At 42.8% G+C, this 17718-nt stretch overlaps 1 protein-coding gene across 1 annotated transcript in view; it reads right to left on the bottom strand.

Annotated features, from left to right (window-relative positions):
- Positions 1-3101, bottom strand: part of PPP4R1 (protein phosphatase 4, regulatory subunit 1) — a 68025-nt gene extending 64924 nt beyond the window's left edge. Inside the window, exon 1 of the mRNA XM_010584804.1 lies at positions 3055-3101. Within this exon, the coding sequence (XP_010583106.1) occupies positions 3055-3065 (11 nt within the window). The 5' untranslated portion in view covers positions 3066-3101. The remainder of the gene's footprint in view (positions 1-3054) is intronic.
- Positions 3102-17718: the final 14617 nt, after the last annotated feature.

The following is a 17718-nucleotide window of genomic DNA, read 5'->3' as shown; positions in this document are numbered from 1 at the left end:
CCGCCATGTCGGGGCGGGGGCTCCTCCCGCCGCCCGCCGGGGGGCTGAGGCAAGGCCCCACCGCGCTCCCGCTCCCGCCCTGGGAGGCCGCGTTTTGGGCGTTGTGGGGGTCTCACCCGGCGGGGCGGCCCCGCCACGGAGGCCCTCTTCACCTCGGGCTGCAGGGGGCCGCTTCCCCAGGAAGGGGGTCTCGACGGGTCGGCAGGAGCGGCCCTGGGCGCTGCAGGGTGAGCGGGGGAAGGCGGCGGCTGTGGTGGTACCGCCACCGCGCCCACCAGCACCCTCCGCCCGTGCGCTGCCGAGGGTCGGTCCCTGGGAACACGCGGCTTAAAAATGCGGGGCGTTCACCACATCGCTGCTCTGCCTTTTAACTTCGGGCGTGAAAATAAAGGGTTTCGTTGTACCTATACGCCACGGTACCCATCGTTTTCCGCGTTTGTCGGCTGTACCTCATCGACAGTGCTGGTGGTTGTTGCCATTTTAACTGTTTCGATAGATCTTCCACTGTAAATTGGAAGATTAAAGATGTTGGATAAAATGAGTGCTCTAATTAGTTGATACCCGGAGCACTTGGTAAAGCATAGGACAATCACCGATGCTACCTGGGCGTCTTATCTGACTCTTCCACAGTCTTAGTTTTGTCTCGGTAGTAACTGATGAAGTTATTAATACACAGAAAAGCAAAATAAGTTCTTTTTTGCCCAGTTTTTCTAAAATGGATGCAGTTTCAGTAGCCCTGTTTTTAATTGTACGTTTGACAGCATGACTTGTAAGCTGCTTTTTAACATCACGTGCCTGTGTTTATTTTTTAAGTTGGTCAAGGATTAAACCTCTATAGTCTTTCGTTCTCTCGGCCATAGTGGCTGAAAATGTGTAATCTTCTTTTAAAAAGCATACATACCTTCCCTTACAATCCTACAGAACAAGCTCTGCCCTGTTTCACACCCGCTCAATCTTTAGTTGAGTCACTAGGGCCCACTGGATACTGATTATCCAACACTTGCTTTTATTCAGATATATAACCTCAAAATCTGAGTAAATCAAGGAAGTTGACTGGGACTAAGTTATATGAACCATGCTATTCTCTGCCAGTGTAATTTAAGAGGAGATTCAGGGGAAATACTTGACATCACAAATAGCTGGCAATGCTGGGTGTAATAGCAATAGACCTAGAGCAGAAAAAACAAAGCTTACTTGAAGACCATGTTTTTATTATCTCTATTACCACAAGTTATTTCCAGGAAGTTTTCTCTCCTCTCCACTCTGCATCCTTCACTACAGTCAAGGCCCAGTTTTGCTTCCTCTGAATTAAGTAGCAACAGCCTAAAATGTGATGTGGGGGTTTGTTTCCTTTTTCCAACTCTTTATGAAGAGGCACTAACACACACTAACCATAGATTACGGTGGTCTGAGGGCATCAAAGCTACCTTGACCATTATTATTATTATTACTATCACCAGAATGAGAAATGAAACTTAATGAGATATATCTACGCCAACTAGGTTTATAATTTGGAATGCAACAGAATTACTGTTCTTAAAAGTGTATTAATAGTGTTAATTATTGTCAATTAATTATTGCCCCATATGTAATGGTCTCTAGCATATTTAGGATTTTTTTATTTCTATGTATATATTTGTTTAAAGAGAGGAAGAACAATTTATGCAATAAAGCAAGGTAAAATGATAATCGCAAGAGATCTGTATTGGGTTTGTGTGGCAAGGTTTTGGTAGCGGGGGGGGTTAGAGGGGTGGCTTCTGTGAGAAGCTGCTGGAAGCTTCCCCTATGTCCAACAGAGCCAATACCAGCTGGCTCTAAGATGGACCCACAGCCAGCCAAGGCCAAGCCCATCAGCAATAATGGTAGCACCTCTGTGATAACATACTCAAGAAGGAAAAAAAGTTGCAGGGGGCACAGCAACTGCAGCCAGAGAGAGGAATGAGAACATGTAAGAGAAACAACCCTGCAGACACCAAGGTCAGTGAAGAAGGAGGGGGGAGGAGGTGCTCCAGGCGCCAGAGCAGAGACTCCCCTGCAACCCATGGGGAAGACCACAGTGAGGCAGGCTGTCCCCCTGCAGCCCATGGAGGTCCACGGTGGAGCAGATATCCACCTGCAGCCCGTGGAGAACCCCACGCCGGAGCAGGTGGATGCCCAAAGGAGGCTGTGACCCTGTGGGAAGCCCACACTGGAGCAGGCTCCTGGCTGGGCCTGTGGCCCCGTGGAGAGAGGAGCCCACACTGGAGCAGGTTTTCTGGCAGGACTTGTGACCCCGTGGGGGACTCACGCTGGAGCAGTGTGCTCCTGAAGGACTGCATGCCATGGAAGGAACCCACACTGCAGCAGTTCATGAAGAACTGCAGCCCGTGGAAAGGACCCACGTTGGAGAAGTTTGTGGAGGACTGTCTCCCGTGGGAGGGACCCCATGATGGAGCAGGAGAAGTGTGATGAGTCCTGCCCCTGAAGAGGATGAAGCAGCAGAGACAACATGTGATGAACTGACCCCAACCCCCATTCCCCATCACCCTGCACTGCCGGTGGGGGTAGGTAGAGAATCCAGGAGTGAAGTTGTGCCCGGGAAGAAGGGAGGGGTGGAGGGAAGGTGTTTTGAGATTTGGTTTTATTTCTCACTACCCTACTCTGGTTGATTGGCAATAAATTAAGTTAATTTTCCCCAAGTTGAGTCTGTTTTGCCTGTGACAGTAATTGGTTGAGTGATCTCTCCCTGTCCTTATCTTGACCCACGAGTCCTTTGATATATTTTTCTCTCCCCTGTCCAGCTGGGGGGTAGGGGGGAGTGATAGAACAGCTTTGGTGGGCACCTGGCCTCCAGCCACGGTTAACCCACCACAAGATCATACTTAACAAATTAATATAAATGAATTTTGGACCTTTCTATGTGCATATGATCTTCTGAAGTGGTAGTTAGTTCTTTCTCTGTAGGCAGGACTGTGTGGTATTTAAATAGCACAGACAACAAGGATCAGTGTGATTTCGCCTTGCAAGACAAATTATAATTGTTCAGGAATTGCAGGGGGTTTTGCTACGTGTTACCTGTACAGCATCAGACTGTGTTCCTCAGCAACAGCTGGTCCCAGTGCCATCACTAGCAGCCATCAGGAAAGGTCTCTTCCTCTGTGAGTAGAAACTCTGTGGCAAGACGTTTGACTCATACAGTGACACACACGGAGGGAAAAAAATAATAAAAAAAAGTTATTTGGCTTCATGCCAACACACAGTGCAAAATCCCACTTAATGAATAAGTAACCAGATATTTCTAAACTTCTTGGCCTCAGTAAATCCCCAGGTACTCCTTAAGGGCCTGATCCAAAGTTCAAGTTGATGGTAAGATTCCCTAGTCACAAGCAAGGCAGACAGAGACCCTGTAAGTGTAGGACAGATGCTGACTCTTTCGGACAGCATGATGAATTGCCATTCTAAAATAACATACCTAATTATGAAAGAAAATTTTCATAACAGACTTGTTTTATTAGATGAGACATGTTAAGGAGCAAGTAACATAGCACCTGCCAAAATGTTCTAGCAGATTTTGTGCTGGAGTTCTCATAGTCAGTTTGAGTACCCTTACAGGTGCTGGGAAGTAAAAAACTTAAGAGATAAACCCGCCTTCACACACTCTCTCTCATGGAAAAACACACTACAAAGGGTGGAAGCCAAGGCTATGGATGGAACGATACAAATGGAAGACTCCTTGGCAAGATCCTTTGCGTGTCATAAAAGACACCTGTATTGCTATCTACATGACGTATCTCAAAAAAGTCCATAGCAATCAGCAAGACATTATAGCATTTATGTAAAGTACTACATAAATCCTTTCAAACCTACACAAGTGACCAAGTTAAGCACAAGATACCCGACGTCCATCTAGATGTATTTGCAGCATGTTATTCTGCAGTTGTATTAGCAACATTTCTTTAGTCAAAACCGCTCCAGGTATAAGGACCTCAGGCTCAAAAACCCTGCAGCCCCAAGAACTCATTCATCTCATTATATTATTATCTAGCATATTTTTATCTATTTTCTCTCATTTGATCTAAAAAGCAAGTCTGATCAGACAACAATGCCAGCTTTCAATGTCCATGTATTAACTAGCTTTGCATTTCTCCCAGGCTACACTTCGTGTGTGGGAAGAGCTTCCCATAAACACCTGCATAGCCATCTTGCTATCCTCCTTCAGATTCCTCCCCAAAATTCTCTTTTCCTGTAAAGCCTACCAAAAAATGTACTGGGGTGAGACTGCTGGTGCACCAAGGCAACTGCTTATCCTCTTGAGTAATAATGACTCATAGTTTTCTTGTCCAGCTGCAGGATTCTGTCTGCACACATATGTTGTGCTTTATGGTTAAAACACACACCCTTTACTTTATAGACCAACTTTTTGTTCTTTACCAATACTGGCCCATGACTAAACACACAGATTAAGATACATATACACACGAAAGCCCATGTAATACAAATGGATACACATGAAAACCTGATGGCTGAAGCCTGGGACACAGTTGATTTGCATTTGAAAATATATCTCGTACTGAAGCATTTCTGCTAAAAAGAGGTTTTCATCATGAAGCTTCTCCTTTCTTCTCCTTCCCCTTTTCCTTCCTTTCTCTCCTTCCCTTCCCTACTCCTGTTCTTATTATCTCTCTCCAATTAAAGGGTTTTTTTGATACATCCCTTGTGGTTGTGAAAGTTTTTGACTGTGCACCACTCAGTTTTATTTAATTTTCCCTGTTTCCTGGGCAACAGCTTGAGCTGGTGCCTACCCGTGAACCTTAACATCAGAGTCCAGCTGCCACTGCTCCCAGTGAAGGCCTCACAGAAGGACTATAAACACATTAGTATGCCAACCATGAATAAATTAGCACCTAAATTTGCTGACAAAGTGCTTGGTTAATACAAAGTTAAGTTTGCCTCAGGTTCCTGCTGTCATTCCAGGACAGCAACAAATTCAGTGGCAAGTCCAAGTGATGCTCAAATCTCTGAAAACTAGGAAAAACCCACCTGAGGTACATCCTGGTGCAACATTAAGGCTGCACCTGGAGCATGCAGTGGCTCCTGGCATTAATTCCCAAGCAAATCTACTGCACCAATGGCATGAAGATGGTAGCTGTGTGGGCAAAAGGAAGAGAGGCATGTAAATCAGGAGACAAGTCTTGATGCCTCATTGTGAAAGAGGACAAAGAATTAATGTATCAGAGGCTGTTTCAGGGAGCTGCGTCTCAGTGCTTGAGTGCAGCATATGTACAGGATTCCTCTTTTAGTAGCACTCGCCAGGACACAGGTTTTCCTTAAAGAGAAATGTGCTACAGCTCTGAGATGCTCTGCTTCAGGAATCATGTGTCATGCATATGTATGCTACAGGAAGACTGAATCACTGATCAAACAAGGCAGAGTTCATGTTGTACCAATGTCCCTTAGCTCTGGATTTCCTGGTTCTCAGAGGTTTGTGTCTCACCGACATACTGGAAGAAAACAATACCGGGCAATCAGAAACTGAATCTTTTCCTCACTGAATTGCCTGTTGAATTTTTTTTTTTTTCCAGAGAGAAAAAAAATCTGAATTTTGGCTATTTCAAGAAATTACAGCAACCACCTAGATGTGCAGCTGGGGTACTATTGTAGTAGATACCGATATCCCCTAACCCTTCATCCTAGATCTCCAAATCATTTTGAAAGGAAATAAATGTCATTATTCTCATCTTACAAGTAAAGAAACAGAGAACAAAAGAAGCAAAGTGATGTGGCTTATACTGCTTGAGACTGGAGATGGAAAGTAGTGAATAAAATAAAACACACCCAAAAAAATCTTCTGTGCTATTTTTGGCTATTTGATGCCATTACATACATGACAGGTAGCAATCTAATGCATGGTTCCTAATGTGCCAGCTCTGAGTTGTATGCCAGGCCAGACCCTGCCTCCCTGTTAGACTTGCCCTTGAGTCAGCCAGGCTTTCCAGCCTTTCCTCAGCCCACGCAGTCTCCCTTCCCTGCCCAACCAGTCCCTCCCTACCTGGCAATACCTAACCTGATTTCCAGATTAATATATTTGCATTTATTCACTCCTTCATTTCCTGGTCTACTGAGTTTAAATTTGCATCTCTCTAGGTCTGCTTAGATATTGGCACGTACAATCAGCTCACACTCGTCTTCTTCTGAATCAGAGTTATTCAGATCCCAGAACACATCTCAGAGGGACAAATGGGACTGAACTACCACTACCACCAAACCTTCTTTTCCTTTCGGTGGCTGTTCTCCAACATCGGTTTCACATCCTTCCAACTACTCCCTTCCTATGATCCTTTCTCTTCTTACTACAGCACCAGCTCTCCCCACCCTCTTGCTTCTCCATCCCGAACTCCTCTCAGCAAGCTGCTGCGTACAGCACTTTTCTGTTTTCATTGACAGTTTTTGAACCTCCTTACTGTTTTCTTATGCTCACATTGCATTTTTCCAAAGTAAAATAGAAACAAAACCCAAATTCTGGCAGAAGTGGAGTCTGGCAACCTGTCTGCAGACCTTTTGCAGATCTGAGTTGGGCTTAGGTCAGATTCAAGAGTAATACTGTTTCACAATCCATGTGAATACTAACTGGCTGGAAGTCGTCTTGGCTACCCTATTCAGCCAACAACAGTGTAATCCATTTAGTCAGGGAGAACTGGGTACATGCCTATGCAGGCAGCTAAGAACTTTTTTTTGCTGATCTGAAGAGTAGTAGGTGCCAGTGGGATACATGTCAGGAGAATGATTGCTTTGGGACATGGCTTGTTATCCCAGTCTGTGTGATTGCTAGCACCTGTCAATCCTAAAAAATGCAAGGGGTGGAGAAATTAAGGGGTTACATCCCAAGAACTCTTTGTTTAGATAACCCTGGCTCTCCTAGGAAGCACACTGAATTTCAGGGTCAGTTACACATGTGTACTTTAGACCTTTGGAGGAGTTAGTCTTTAGATGTGTGTACTTGTACAGACTTTTGAGGGCAGATGTGAAGTCATTGTGCTTGTGCTCCAACTCAATCAGCAACTGTATAAATTACAGTTCGTGTAGCACTGAGTCCAGACAGACATATGGACAGACAGTGGCATGACATTTGGAAATCAGTCAAATATATGCAAAGTATAGCAGAGGTCAATTCACTGAAGAAATAATTGAAATCGAATTGTTCCCCTAGAAGTGGAGGCAGAGAATATTCTAAAAGACTCAATGTGTGTGTTATTTACACACACATTATTTAGTGTTAGAAAATGTGTAGAATCTACAGACCATGAGGAAGGATTGTATAACAGAGAAAACAATCCTCAAAAGCTACCAAAATTAAGGAGGACAACTGAATGATGGTTCTTGACATGTGCCAGTTTCTACACAGAACTTTTCAGCTGTTGAACTGCGAAGAAATCCAAAGAACGAAGTGTTTTATCTGAAATAAATGTACACAAAACTAGACAGGATACAAATAAACACAAAAACCTACGTATAATCTCTGAGGAAGGTGGTGTTACAGTATGAGTTATGAAGTCTGACAATATACAGGGCCAGGTGGTTTGTAATAGCAAGCATTCAAAAGTTTAAAGAGCTGTCTGGTCCAAAAATAGTTCCTTTGCTTAATTAAATTACCTAAGATGTGAAAGGGCAATTACAGTCCTAAAGCGACTCCTGGCTAGGCTCATTGTCTCGATAACTTCCAAATCAGTTTTGCTCACTTGATATATAAATGACCATTTCCTTTTTTTTTTTTTTTAACCATCATATAGGGCTCGAAGCACTGGGTGCCTGGTTGTGGTACAAATGTAAGCTGTAATATTTTTTAACTGTGGGAACAGTTCAAGGGTGTCAGGTATATTAAGAAGATTTACGTTACTGCATTTTGACTTCTTGGATTCGAGCACTGGCAACATTTCAGGTTCAAAGGCTTTTGTTTAAAATGAGATTTAATGTACATAGACTATAGCATTGCCAATAATATGTTGAACTGGGTGTGTTTTATTGGGTGATTCATAAAGAAAGTCAGACAAAATATGCACAGTGGTATTGGAATGTGGGTGGGATCAAAGTAATGATTTAGTGGAATATGTTTGTCAAGTACCACATACAGGAAATCTTCTTTCTGAATAAGGATGGATTTAGCCCATGAGAACTTTAGTATATTTCCAAATGTCAGTTATTCCAATGAACCCCAGTGAAAATATCAAAGTAAAACGAGAAAGCTGCATCGTTCACCCTCAGATATTCCATTAGCATTGAGACTACGGTCATACTTGTTGGGAGTAAAGGGTAGGAAAACGAATAAAATTCATAAAAATAACATTGCTTTAAAGGGACACTATCTGCAGTTCCAACAGAGAAGAAAATTCTGTCTGTTCTCTAATAGCGTGGCTGCAAAATTTTTACTTAAATACAATTTTGCTATTAATTGAGCATTCATAAGCCCATGCTGAGCTGGGTTTGTTGTGATTGTACATTTGAAAGGCAGTCTGCTGTTTTTCAAGACCTATGTATACAGAATTAATATTCCACAAATGCTATTTAGTTCTCAAAATTTCCCATCAACTGTGGTTTTTTTAAGGGTATGAATGCTATTAACCCACAGGTTAGTGGATCAGCTTTAAATAATATACTACATCCTTTCACTCAAATGTACTTTAAGATTTAAATTAGATTAAATATACAGGGAAGATTTTAATTTGTAATTTGCCTCAGCGAGAAATGGATGAAATAGAAGGCTGTGCTTGCTGTGGTGTCCTTCAGCAACCCATTAAAAGTTAATCTGTACAGTTCTCAAAATTGTCAGGGAATAAAACTTCAGCAGATCAGGAACTTCAGAATAAAGGAGAAGTTCTTTCTCTTGGAAAGCTCTAGTTTATATGCATTGATAACTTCATGATACCTTTTGGTAAGCAAACAGAAAAGCATCCAGTGTACAGCATGCCAGCGCAAGTTAGAGGAGAGGCGGTGAAAATTTGGCTTTTCTTGAAAAAAACAAGCTGTTAGAGCGATTCTGTTCCTTCGATCCAGAGATCGAGCTTTCATGAAGATAGAGCTGGGAGCAGTATGTCTTGCTTTAAGATAGGCTTTATGTGTTCTTATCCTCAAAAATCTCTGCATCCTTTTTTCTTCCACTTGGCTCCTTAGATGCCACGAACACAGGATATGTACATCGAGCCTGATTACTTACCTATTTTACTTCTTCCCTTGGGCTAGATAAGCAAACCAACCAGCCCTCAGTTTGATCTTATGTTTTGGGTGACCAGTCCAAGAATAGGTGTCCCCTCAAAGGGATGCTTATGTCCTCAGTCCTGTGTTGGAACAAATAAGGTGTTATGAACTTGCTATTGCTATGGGGTAACACACCCCAGCAGCTCTGCATTTGGGTAGAAGTCTTTGAACTCACACAGCGTTGTTTACCTACACTGCCTGCAGGATAAAGCCAGTTGGGAGTTCCATTTTTCCCCATCCTCTGTGCAAATCATTTGGGACCCAGCTCCCCAAATCCTCTATTATTTCCAGAGGTCTGATTTCCTTCCTTTCCAGGTTGCTGTTTGTTCGGCAGCCACAAGCAAGTGCTACAACCCAGGTCACTGTGATGCCCGAGTGCTCCCATTCTCTGTGTAGGAGCCAAAGGGGATATTCCCATCAGGGTGCAGTTCAGAGTTTTTTTGGAAGAGGGATTACAGTCAAGACACGTGCCCAGAAGTTCAGTGAATGATAGTAGCTCAAATAAAGTCCAAATTGTTCACGCGCTAAGCTCCTCCCTTGCTGATGACTGCATGAACACCTGGACCAGGGGGCTGGGGACCACATCTCCATTCCAGCCACCTGCCTTACTGAAAGGATTTATTTGGCTTCAGCAGGACTATCTCGAACTCAGACTTCAACCAAGAGCTGAAGAGTTCAACTAAGAGAATTTTTTTTAATATGTCCTAACACCAAAATGAGACTTTTGACTCTTTTTGGGTTTGGACTGAATGATATTTTGTCTCTGTCAGTGTCAGGTTTAATTATTTTCTAATCCATTTTATCACCCTCCTGATATCATTAGAAAGATTAATGACTGTGGTAGCTTCTCTCTAAGGTTGTCCTGCAGATAGATCTTCACTTTGCTGACTCCATTACTGCACATAACTAGTGCCAGTTCTCTTTAAATTATACCTTCACAACTGACCTTTCCAATTATTGCTCTATTATTTTTATTCTCATCAGTTCTTAAAACTTTCCTAACTGTGAAGGTGAGAGCTGTGATTTCCTGATCTACCTGCTACTTGGTGAAGGTATGTCTGCATACCCTTAGAATGCAGGCTTAGTATAGAACTTTGCTTGGCATTTAACTGCCCTAAAAAATAACACTTAGAGCCTCCTTGTGTACTGCAGGATCTTTGGACCTGATGCACCCATCACTGTTCAATCATCTTTAAAGAAACTACAACAGATGATTGAAGGGGAGAGTAAAAAGTCTGGACTGATAAAATACGCTGCATTGTGCATATTTCCAATTTCTGCTCTTCAAGATAGTCTCTTAGCTATCAGTTATGTCAGGGTAATCAGCATCTGTTGGTGCACTCAAGGCCCTGACAAGTTATTGCTTATTTGAAGACATTACTATATTATTACTCCTCACTAGAAAAATAAAGCTTTTGATCAAGTAGTGCATTCTTTTCCCCCTTGTAAAATAGTTTGTATACTAAATATTCAAAAGCTTACAAAACAAAACATACAGACTTCTCATTTATTTTTAGGTTTGAATGAACTCAGATTATCTGTGTTGGAGGCAAATTATTTAGTCCATGGACAGGCAGTACTACCACTGATGTACATGGAAATGAGAATAAATATTAAACAAAGACTTGTCCTGAAAAGAAAAATACAGACATCATAACAGCAATAATTATAATTTGTGTGGTCAAAACTTTGCAAAACTGCAGGTTTCTTTAAGGGTTAAATTTTCCTCATAAAGGACATAGACCCAAATGGGGATTTGGAGTTTACATCAAACATCCTCCGCATTTCAGGACTGTTTAGACTGGCTGTGGGAAGAGGAGAGGTTGCACTCCCAAAGTCAGACTTAAACTCATTCAAACACACAAAAATTTTATTCATAACAGAAATAAAACAAAACAAAAAAAGTTAGAACTCTATCTTTCATGCTGTAGGAGATTTTTTGGATTGATGCAAATTTCTTGATCGGATTTTTCTCCCTCTGAGATTTCTTTCTCAGATAGTTTTCCTATTTACTGTTTGGACTGCAAAGAACCCTCCCACTGCTAAGTCTAAACAAAAGAATCAACTTTAGTCCATAAGATAAGTCTCCTCAGTCACCACCTGGCTTACAATTGAATTTTAATTTCTCCTTTTCAGTTGCCTCCACTGATGCAGACAAAAAGATGGGAATGACACCACAGGCTGGCTACAGACACCCTACCCACCACCTCAGTTACTGTAAGGGTAAGGCCAGGATGGATAGATGCATTTTCATTTGAAAATTTTAATTTGAAGCTTGATTGGAAGATCCCTATTTGGGTCTTCTGTAACCAGAGGAAGCACCTATCAATGTGCATTCACTGCCTGAGGATTTAATGAGGAAAATCAATGTGCAGTTCAAACCTTCTCTGGCTGGCAGCACACACACACTGGGCATGTTTTAGACAAACCTGATGCCCACTTGGCAGGACAAATTTCTGACAGTATAAGAGCCCTGTTATCTCTCCTTGGCAATACGCACAAGAGGACCTGCTTGCTTTACAATAAAGCATTTGCCTTAATATAATACTCTCTTCATAGTTTACAAGGCTAAGCTTAATTAAAGGGAGAATTGTGGATGCCCTCCTTTCATTTGGTAGTAAACACTGGCTCCTTCACCCCATACAAAGCTAATGGCGGTAAACTGGGAAAAGTTAACCACTAGATACTACGCTATTCTGTAGGAGAATAGTGTACTGTGGAATATACTGCTAGAAGGAAACAGCATTACTATTCAGTAAATCCAGTTGTAATTTATAATGAGGCCCTCACTGGGCTGCTCCTACAGTGAGCTGGAAGGCAAGAAGGTATCACTGCCCTGCTGCAAAGTCTCCCTGAATGTTGAAGAACAGAACTCTCTCCAATTATCGTTCTAATCAGACAACATTTAGTTGGGTGAAGCTGATCTTTACATTCCCTCTTCAAGCAGCAACTAACAGGTATCAGCTATACCAGAAGAACAAAAAGAATAGAGTAAACCAGTGTCAGCACCACTGAAAAGAAACGGAGACAGTTCACGTCACCTCCATGGACTCACTTGTAATAATCATCACTCTGTCTTTTCAAACTGTGCTCACAATTGGCAGCCCGAGGAGAGGACCTGCAAAACAAAACATGTTACAATAGCTACGGACACTACTGAACTGCAACCTTGAATGCCCACAGTCAGCGAGCCCCGTTTTAAACTGCACCTTGGTACATGAAATCACAACAACCTTTTGTTTGGATCGGTGTTTACATTGCACACACATGCATGCTCAGGCATATTTTTGTATGAAGTGTAACATGAGAAAGGACTCATCCAGCATCGTGGGCCCACATTAGTATTTTCATAAGGTTCATATGGAAAAAGAGATTGATAATAAGATATGGAGCTTTCATCAGGAACTGATTGTATGAATTCATCCTGTATAAGTGATATACAGGCTGACAGTAATATACAGGCTGAAGCAGCTGGATGGCTTTTGCTGGACTAAATGAAATACATCAGTGATTTCAACCTCAGTAGAAAGGGCTCTAACTTGATTCATTTGTGACACATCATGCCTGATGTCCAACCTCAACAGCTGGTGTTGACTGGCAAATTTCCTTAGTGATATGGACAAATAATCTACTGGATCACTGCATCTTGACTTGTGTTATTTCAGGTAATCTCAGAAATTTCTTTTTACATATATAAAGCTCTACCTTTAAATTAGTTTGCTTTTCCTTTGTTGCTCTGACAGCTATTATTAGAAAAATTTTCCAAAGCCTTGGAAAGCACTCCTCCTAACTTCCAGACTAAATCCACCTAAAGCCAATTTGTGTCTATTTTTTAACTGAGCCGATATTTTGCTTTAACTAGTTCTTGTCCTTTCCTGGTGCTTAATTGCCAATAGTATTCATAGTGTTCTCAAGTTGTACCTCGGCTTCTGTTTTTCAGGTCTAAGAAAAAAGCTTTTTTTGATTCCTTCCCCATCTAACAGTCTCAGTGGAGAAATGTAGCACTGTCACCAGCTTGGGGCTATGGCAGATCACTTGCAAATAATGGGAGAACTTGCATTACTTTTCACTACCATTCTCCTGTGATAGGAGATTGCCCTGGGGATTAACAGCGAACCATTAGAATAAATTTGACCCTCTTGACAACCATACATCTATCCTGCCAAAAATCTTTCCCAAGCACTTCAGGAACAGCGCATCTGTTACAAGGTCTATCAAGAAGCATGCCGGTAAGCTTTATACAAACAACCCCCAGGTTTTTTTCAACAGCAATAATGCTGCTTTTCAAAGTACTTGGCAGTGAAGCTGCAAGTAGAATCCTGCAGAGGTTTACTCCCCTCTAACCTTTTCCAGCAGATTTTCTCTTCAAGAGGGAGTGACTGGACCATATAAATGCCACAAACAAGAGAAGTTAAAACATGAAGCAACACTACAATAAAATGAAGTAACAGGCAGCTGCAGATTCTTGTGGCATTAACGCTGGAACCAGTGGCCAAGAAGGATCTAATTCACTTTTTGCATGTGAAATGAAGTGGAATAACCCTACTCAAGTTAAAAAAAATTGCAGTGGCTTAAGACCTATGTGACTGAAATCGGAATCAGGCCCTCAATTTCCACCAGGTCATTCCTGTACTTCTCTGGTTTTCATGTCTCAGGAGTCTCATGATGCCTTTCCAGAGCAGCTGTTTTCTAACCTTCGTGGTGATTAAGTAAACAAATGAACAAAAAGTAGCATCCTCCACAACTGTAGCCATTTCATAACCACTGGATTTTGCATGGGATCTAGGGTCTGAGCTGCAAGCTGCTCCTCCTGCTTGAAGAACTGCTTGCTCAGCAGCAGGTGCTCTCCTTTTAAGAGATTTTGGCAGTTCCTTGGGCAGGCACCAGTGAAATTTCTGTGGCGACAGTCATTACCATACTGCACATTTGTGTCATCCACAGGATGCAGAAGCATTTCTCCCCGGGCAGCATGGAGTTAATCTGCCTCCTTGCTCTGTGCCTTGGGAATAAGAGCTGGGATGGCAGCCCATAGTAGGAGGGCTTGGATTGAACTCGCCAGTGAAGAGGAGGAATGACATTTTTGTGCGAGGAAGATGCTTGCCAAGAAATCAAGAGGGAAAGCAACAGTGGGAGAAAGGAAGTAACTCATCAGGTGCTCAGGACAGACAACAGCAGTTTTGGGAGCTGGGTGCACATCAGGGTCTTGGATGCATCTTTCTCTACAAGACAGAAAGCCGGAGGAGGAAGGTAGATGCCTTCATAAGCCTGGGAACTTTGCCAGCACCTCAAAAGCATCCAGTTTCCTACCAACACAGGCTAGATGAATACCACTACACCACTTCTAGAGAGGAAGAGACTGAGGTTGTGGAGAACTTTTAAACATAGGTCTAGTTTTCTACCAGCACGAGCCACAGAGGGGCAGGAACACGCGGGTAAGGGCAAAGAGGAGGGCAGCAGCAGCCCCAGCTACCGATGCCCCAGGCTGCTGGAGGACCACACCACGGGACAGAGCGCTGTTAGGTAGCCAGCCCCAGGTCTCACAGCAAGGCAATGCTGCAGGCAGGAGAATAACCCAGTCTTCTGTACTCCTGGTCTTGTGCCTCTAAGCAGGAGGCTGTCTTCCTTCCTCTATTACATTAAAGCAGCGGTGTTACACTGAAAAAAATAGGGTGAGTGACAGGATAGTCCTGCTTTAGCTGTCTAAGCAAAAAAAAAAGCCAAAGTGAAGGATGAATCAAGCCTACCCTCCCAAGGCAACTGGTACTACCTTGAATTTCCAGATGGAGACAGGCCTGAACAAACTTTCTAATTATCACACTCAGAAACACCTTCAGCCAGATCACATCTTGCTGGCTTAAGCCCAGCTCTGATGACCTAAATCTCTCACACTAAGGAGTAATTAATTTGAGATCAGTGCAATTGCACTGTTACAAAATTGGAATAAACTAAAGGATGGTCTGGCTCCTCCATTTTTGGGAAACTGAAGGAAATTATTTCTGAGGAGAGAACAGATTACTTGAAACTCTAAGGGAAGGCTGCTGAAAAACAAAACCTCTTTGCTTGTATTTCCCAAAAGCAAAACACAGTTGGGTAGGAAGAAGTGAGGTAAATCATTGCTTCAAAACTTAAAATTATTCATTGAATAAGATGCTCCAGAAGGGAAAAAAAGAAAACCTTTAGGATGCAAAGACTTGTTTTCCTTTGCTTTTAACCAGCCATTTGAAAACACTGCAACATGACCAATTCCTCAAAAATGTTTTCCTGACCACAGCATCTTGCATGCAGACAAACACAAAGATTATGCCAGTTCCTGGAAGAACGAACGTCATTAGCTTTTTTTAATACTGAAGCACATGTCTGTATTGTTTTTCTCTCTTCTTATCTCCCTAATTGGGGGGGGATGTTTTTTCCTTTTTTTTTCTTTGGTTCCTAGACTCTTTGTTTAAATGAGTACAATACGTTATTTTTTCCTCTCATCGTTCTTTTTTTTTTTTTGGCTCTTCAGACTTTTTGCCTGTGCAAGTAAAACTGCCCTTCCTTAACACCCTCTCTGCTGCTGTTTCAGCCTGAACAGCTTCCACTGGGTCATCTTGGTGCTAGTGTTTTAAACAATTCCCTTGTTCATAAGTAGCTAATTAGTTATTTGCTATCTTCAGAAGTAAGCTTTTGAGGTCTGGGCTTTAACCTTTCCTAGGGAGGGCTCCTGTTTCACCACCACGTTTTTGAGATAAAGTTTCCCCAGATAAGAAGAAAGATGGGAATCTGACTTGCTTTCCTGGGCAAATTTCTCAGGCACTGTTTTGTATTACAGTGGTACTGAGCCAAGGCAGCAATTCAGCATGCACTTAAACGCCTCTGCAGTCGGTGGGATGTATTACTGTCCCGAAAATGGACAGGCTTAAGCAAGTGCTCTCCCAAACTGGAACTTTATTAATTGTACTCCAGTGCATGCCTGCATTGAGAGGCTTTAGAAAGTTAAGGCACCTCGGTTAAAGTTGCAGAGTCAATGCACGTACTGCATTAATCTGTTCTATGAATGCTCTCATTACCATTACATCGTTGTAGCTTAATCTGAGCACACCTATGGACAAGCCCTCAAGCTCTGCTTGTGACACCGAACAGCTTTGAACATAGCACACCACTTATCAGTCTCTTTCTGTAATCCACAATCTAATGTAGAATAGATTAGAATCGAATGTAATTCAAGTGTTTCTTGCCAATATTAATTCAGCTGGTATTATGTTTTACCTGTGCAATAAGCAAAAGTTCCCAAACTTCAAGGATTACAAAATCTGGACCAAAGAAAAGGGATAGATGACTAATGGGATACATTAAAGACATGGAAATGTTTAAAGACATGACAAAAGAAAGAGAAGAATTTATGGAAAGGTGACCCTGAGCCATAACACTGTGAATTTCAGTCCCTCAACAGCAGAAAAGTCTGAATCAAAGTTGGAGGAGCAACATTTAACTCAGACCTAAAATTGAAAGAAAAGATGGAGTGGGATGGTGCAAAACCTTAAAAATTCATTATCTTCTGTCAATTTGTAGAATGAATTGCCTGCTGAAATGTCGACCTGCTTTAAATTAGTTGTGCTACAAGTGCAAACCGTAATTGTCCTATGTTAGTGTGTGTATCCTACTTGCTTACTGAAAGACTTTATTGTATAATGCATTCTTGTGGAAAAGCAATGAGCTGACAGAACCCTAGCAATATTCTGTACTGGTTGTCTGAAAACCTGCTGTGGTTTTTTTCTCTTTGCTAAATTCTCCTAAAAAAAGCAAAGCTTAATTAAGTCACAAGCACCTCTCTGATGAGCCTCTCCTTGGATCTCTCTTTTTCGATTACTCTCTTTCCTGACAGGCTGTGATACTCCACTAGGAATGCTTCTTTGTGTTTTCCTCCTTGGGGATGACAACAGCTCTGCTCCAAGCATCTCCTTGGCCTAGGACTCGGGAGCTCTGGAAGAGCGCAAGCATCTCCTTCCAGCCTATCGGTGCGAGTGTAGGACCCCATCTGGAACTCATCAGCGACGCGATGAGCGCCGCAACCGACTACTGCCAGGAGGCTCCTAATGACGTGGCAGTAACCTCACAATGACTAATCAAGATTTTCTTCACTTCCCTTTAGCAATTCCACCTCATAAATTAGTGAAAAAGATGAAAATAAAACTGTAAGCAGGACGGGGGCTATGACGTAAAATACCTGAGAGAGGACGCTCGCCTGCTTTCCCGGGGTTACAGCGTGCGGCTCTTCTCCGTCAGACTTTGGCTGCCGAGGGCAGAGAGGAGCGGTTACGCGACCCGCCCCGATTTCGGCGGGCCGCCCCTGACGCCAGCTGCAGCGGAGCGCTCAGCCCCACGGCCCGAGCTGCGGGGCGCAGCCCCGCCCTCCCCCGAGCTCGCTCGCTCTCACCGACCCCGGGCCTCCGCCGCCCGGATTGGGCAGAAGGGCAGTCCCTCTCCGAGGCGTTTCCCGCGCGCGGGGGG

This window comes from Haliaeetus leucocephalus, unplaced genomic scaffold, assembly GCF_000737465.1.
Source record: "Haliaeetus leucocephalus isolate CR32 unplaced genomic scaffold, Haliaeetus_leucocephalus-4.0 Scaffold1007, whole genome shotgun sequence".
Lineage (NCBI taxonomy): Eukaryota > Metazoa > Chordata > Aves > Accipitriformes > Accipitridae > Haliaeetus > Haliaeetus leucocephalus.
The sequence above is the reverse complement of the archived record's forward strand: the minus strand, read 5'-3'. Positions and strand labels throughout refer to the sequence as shown.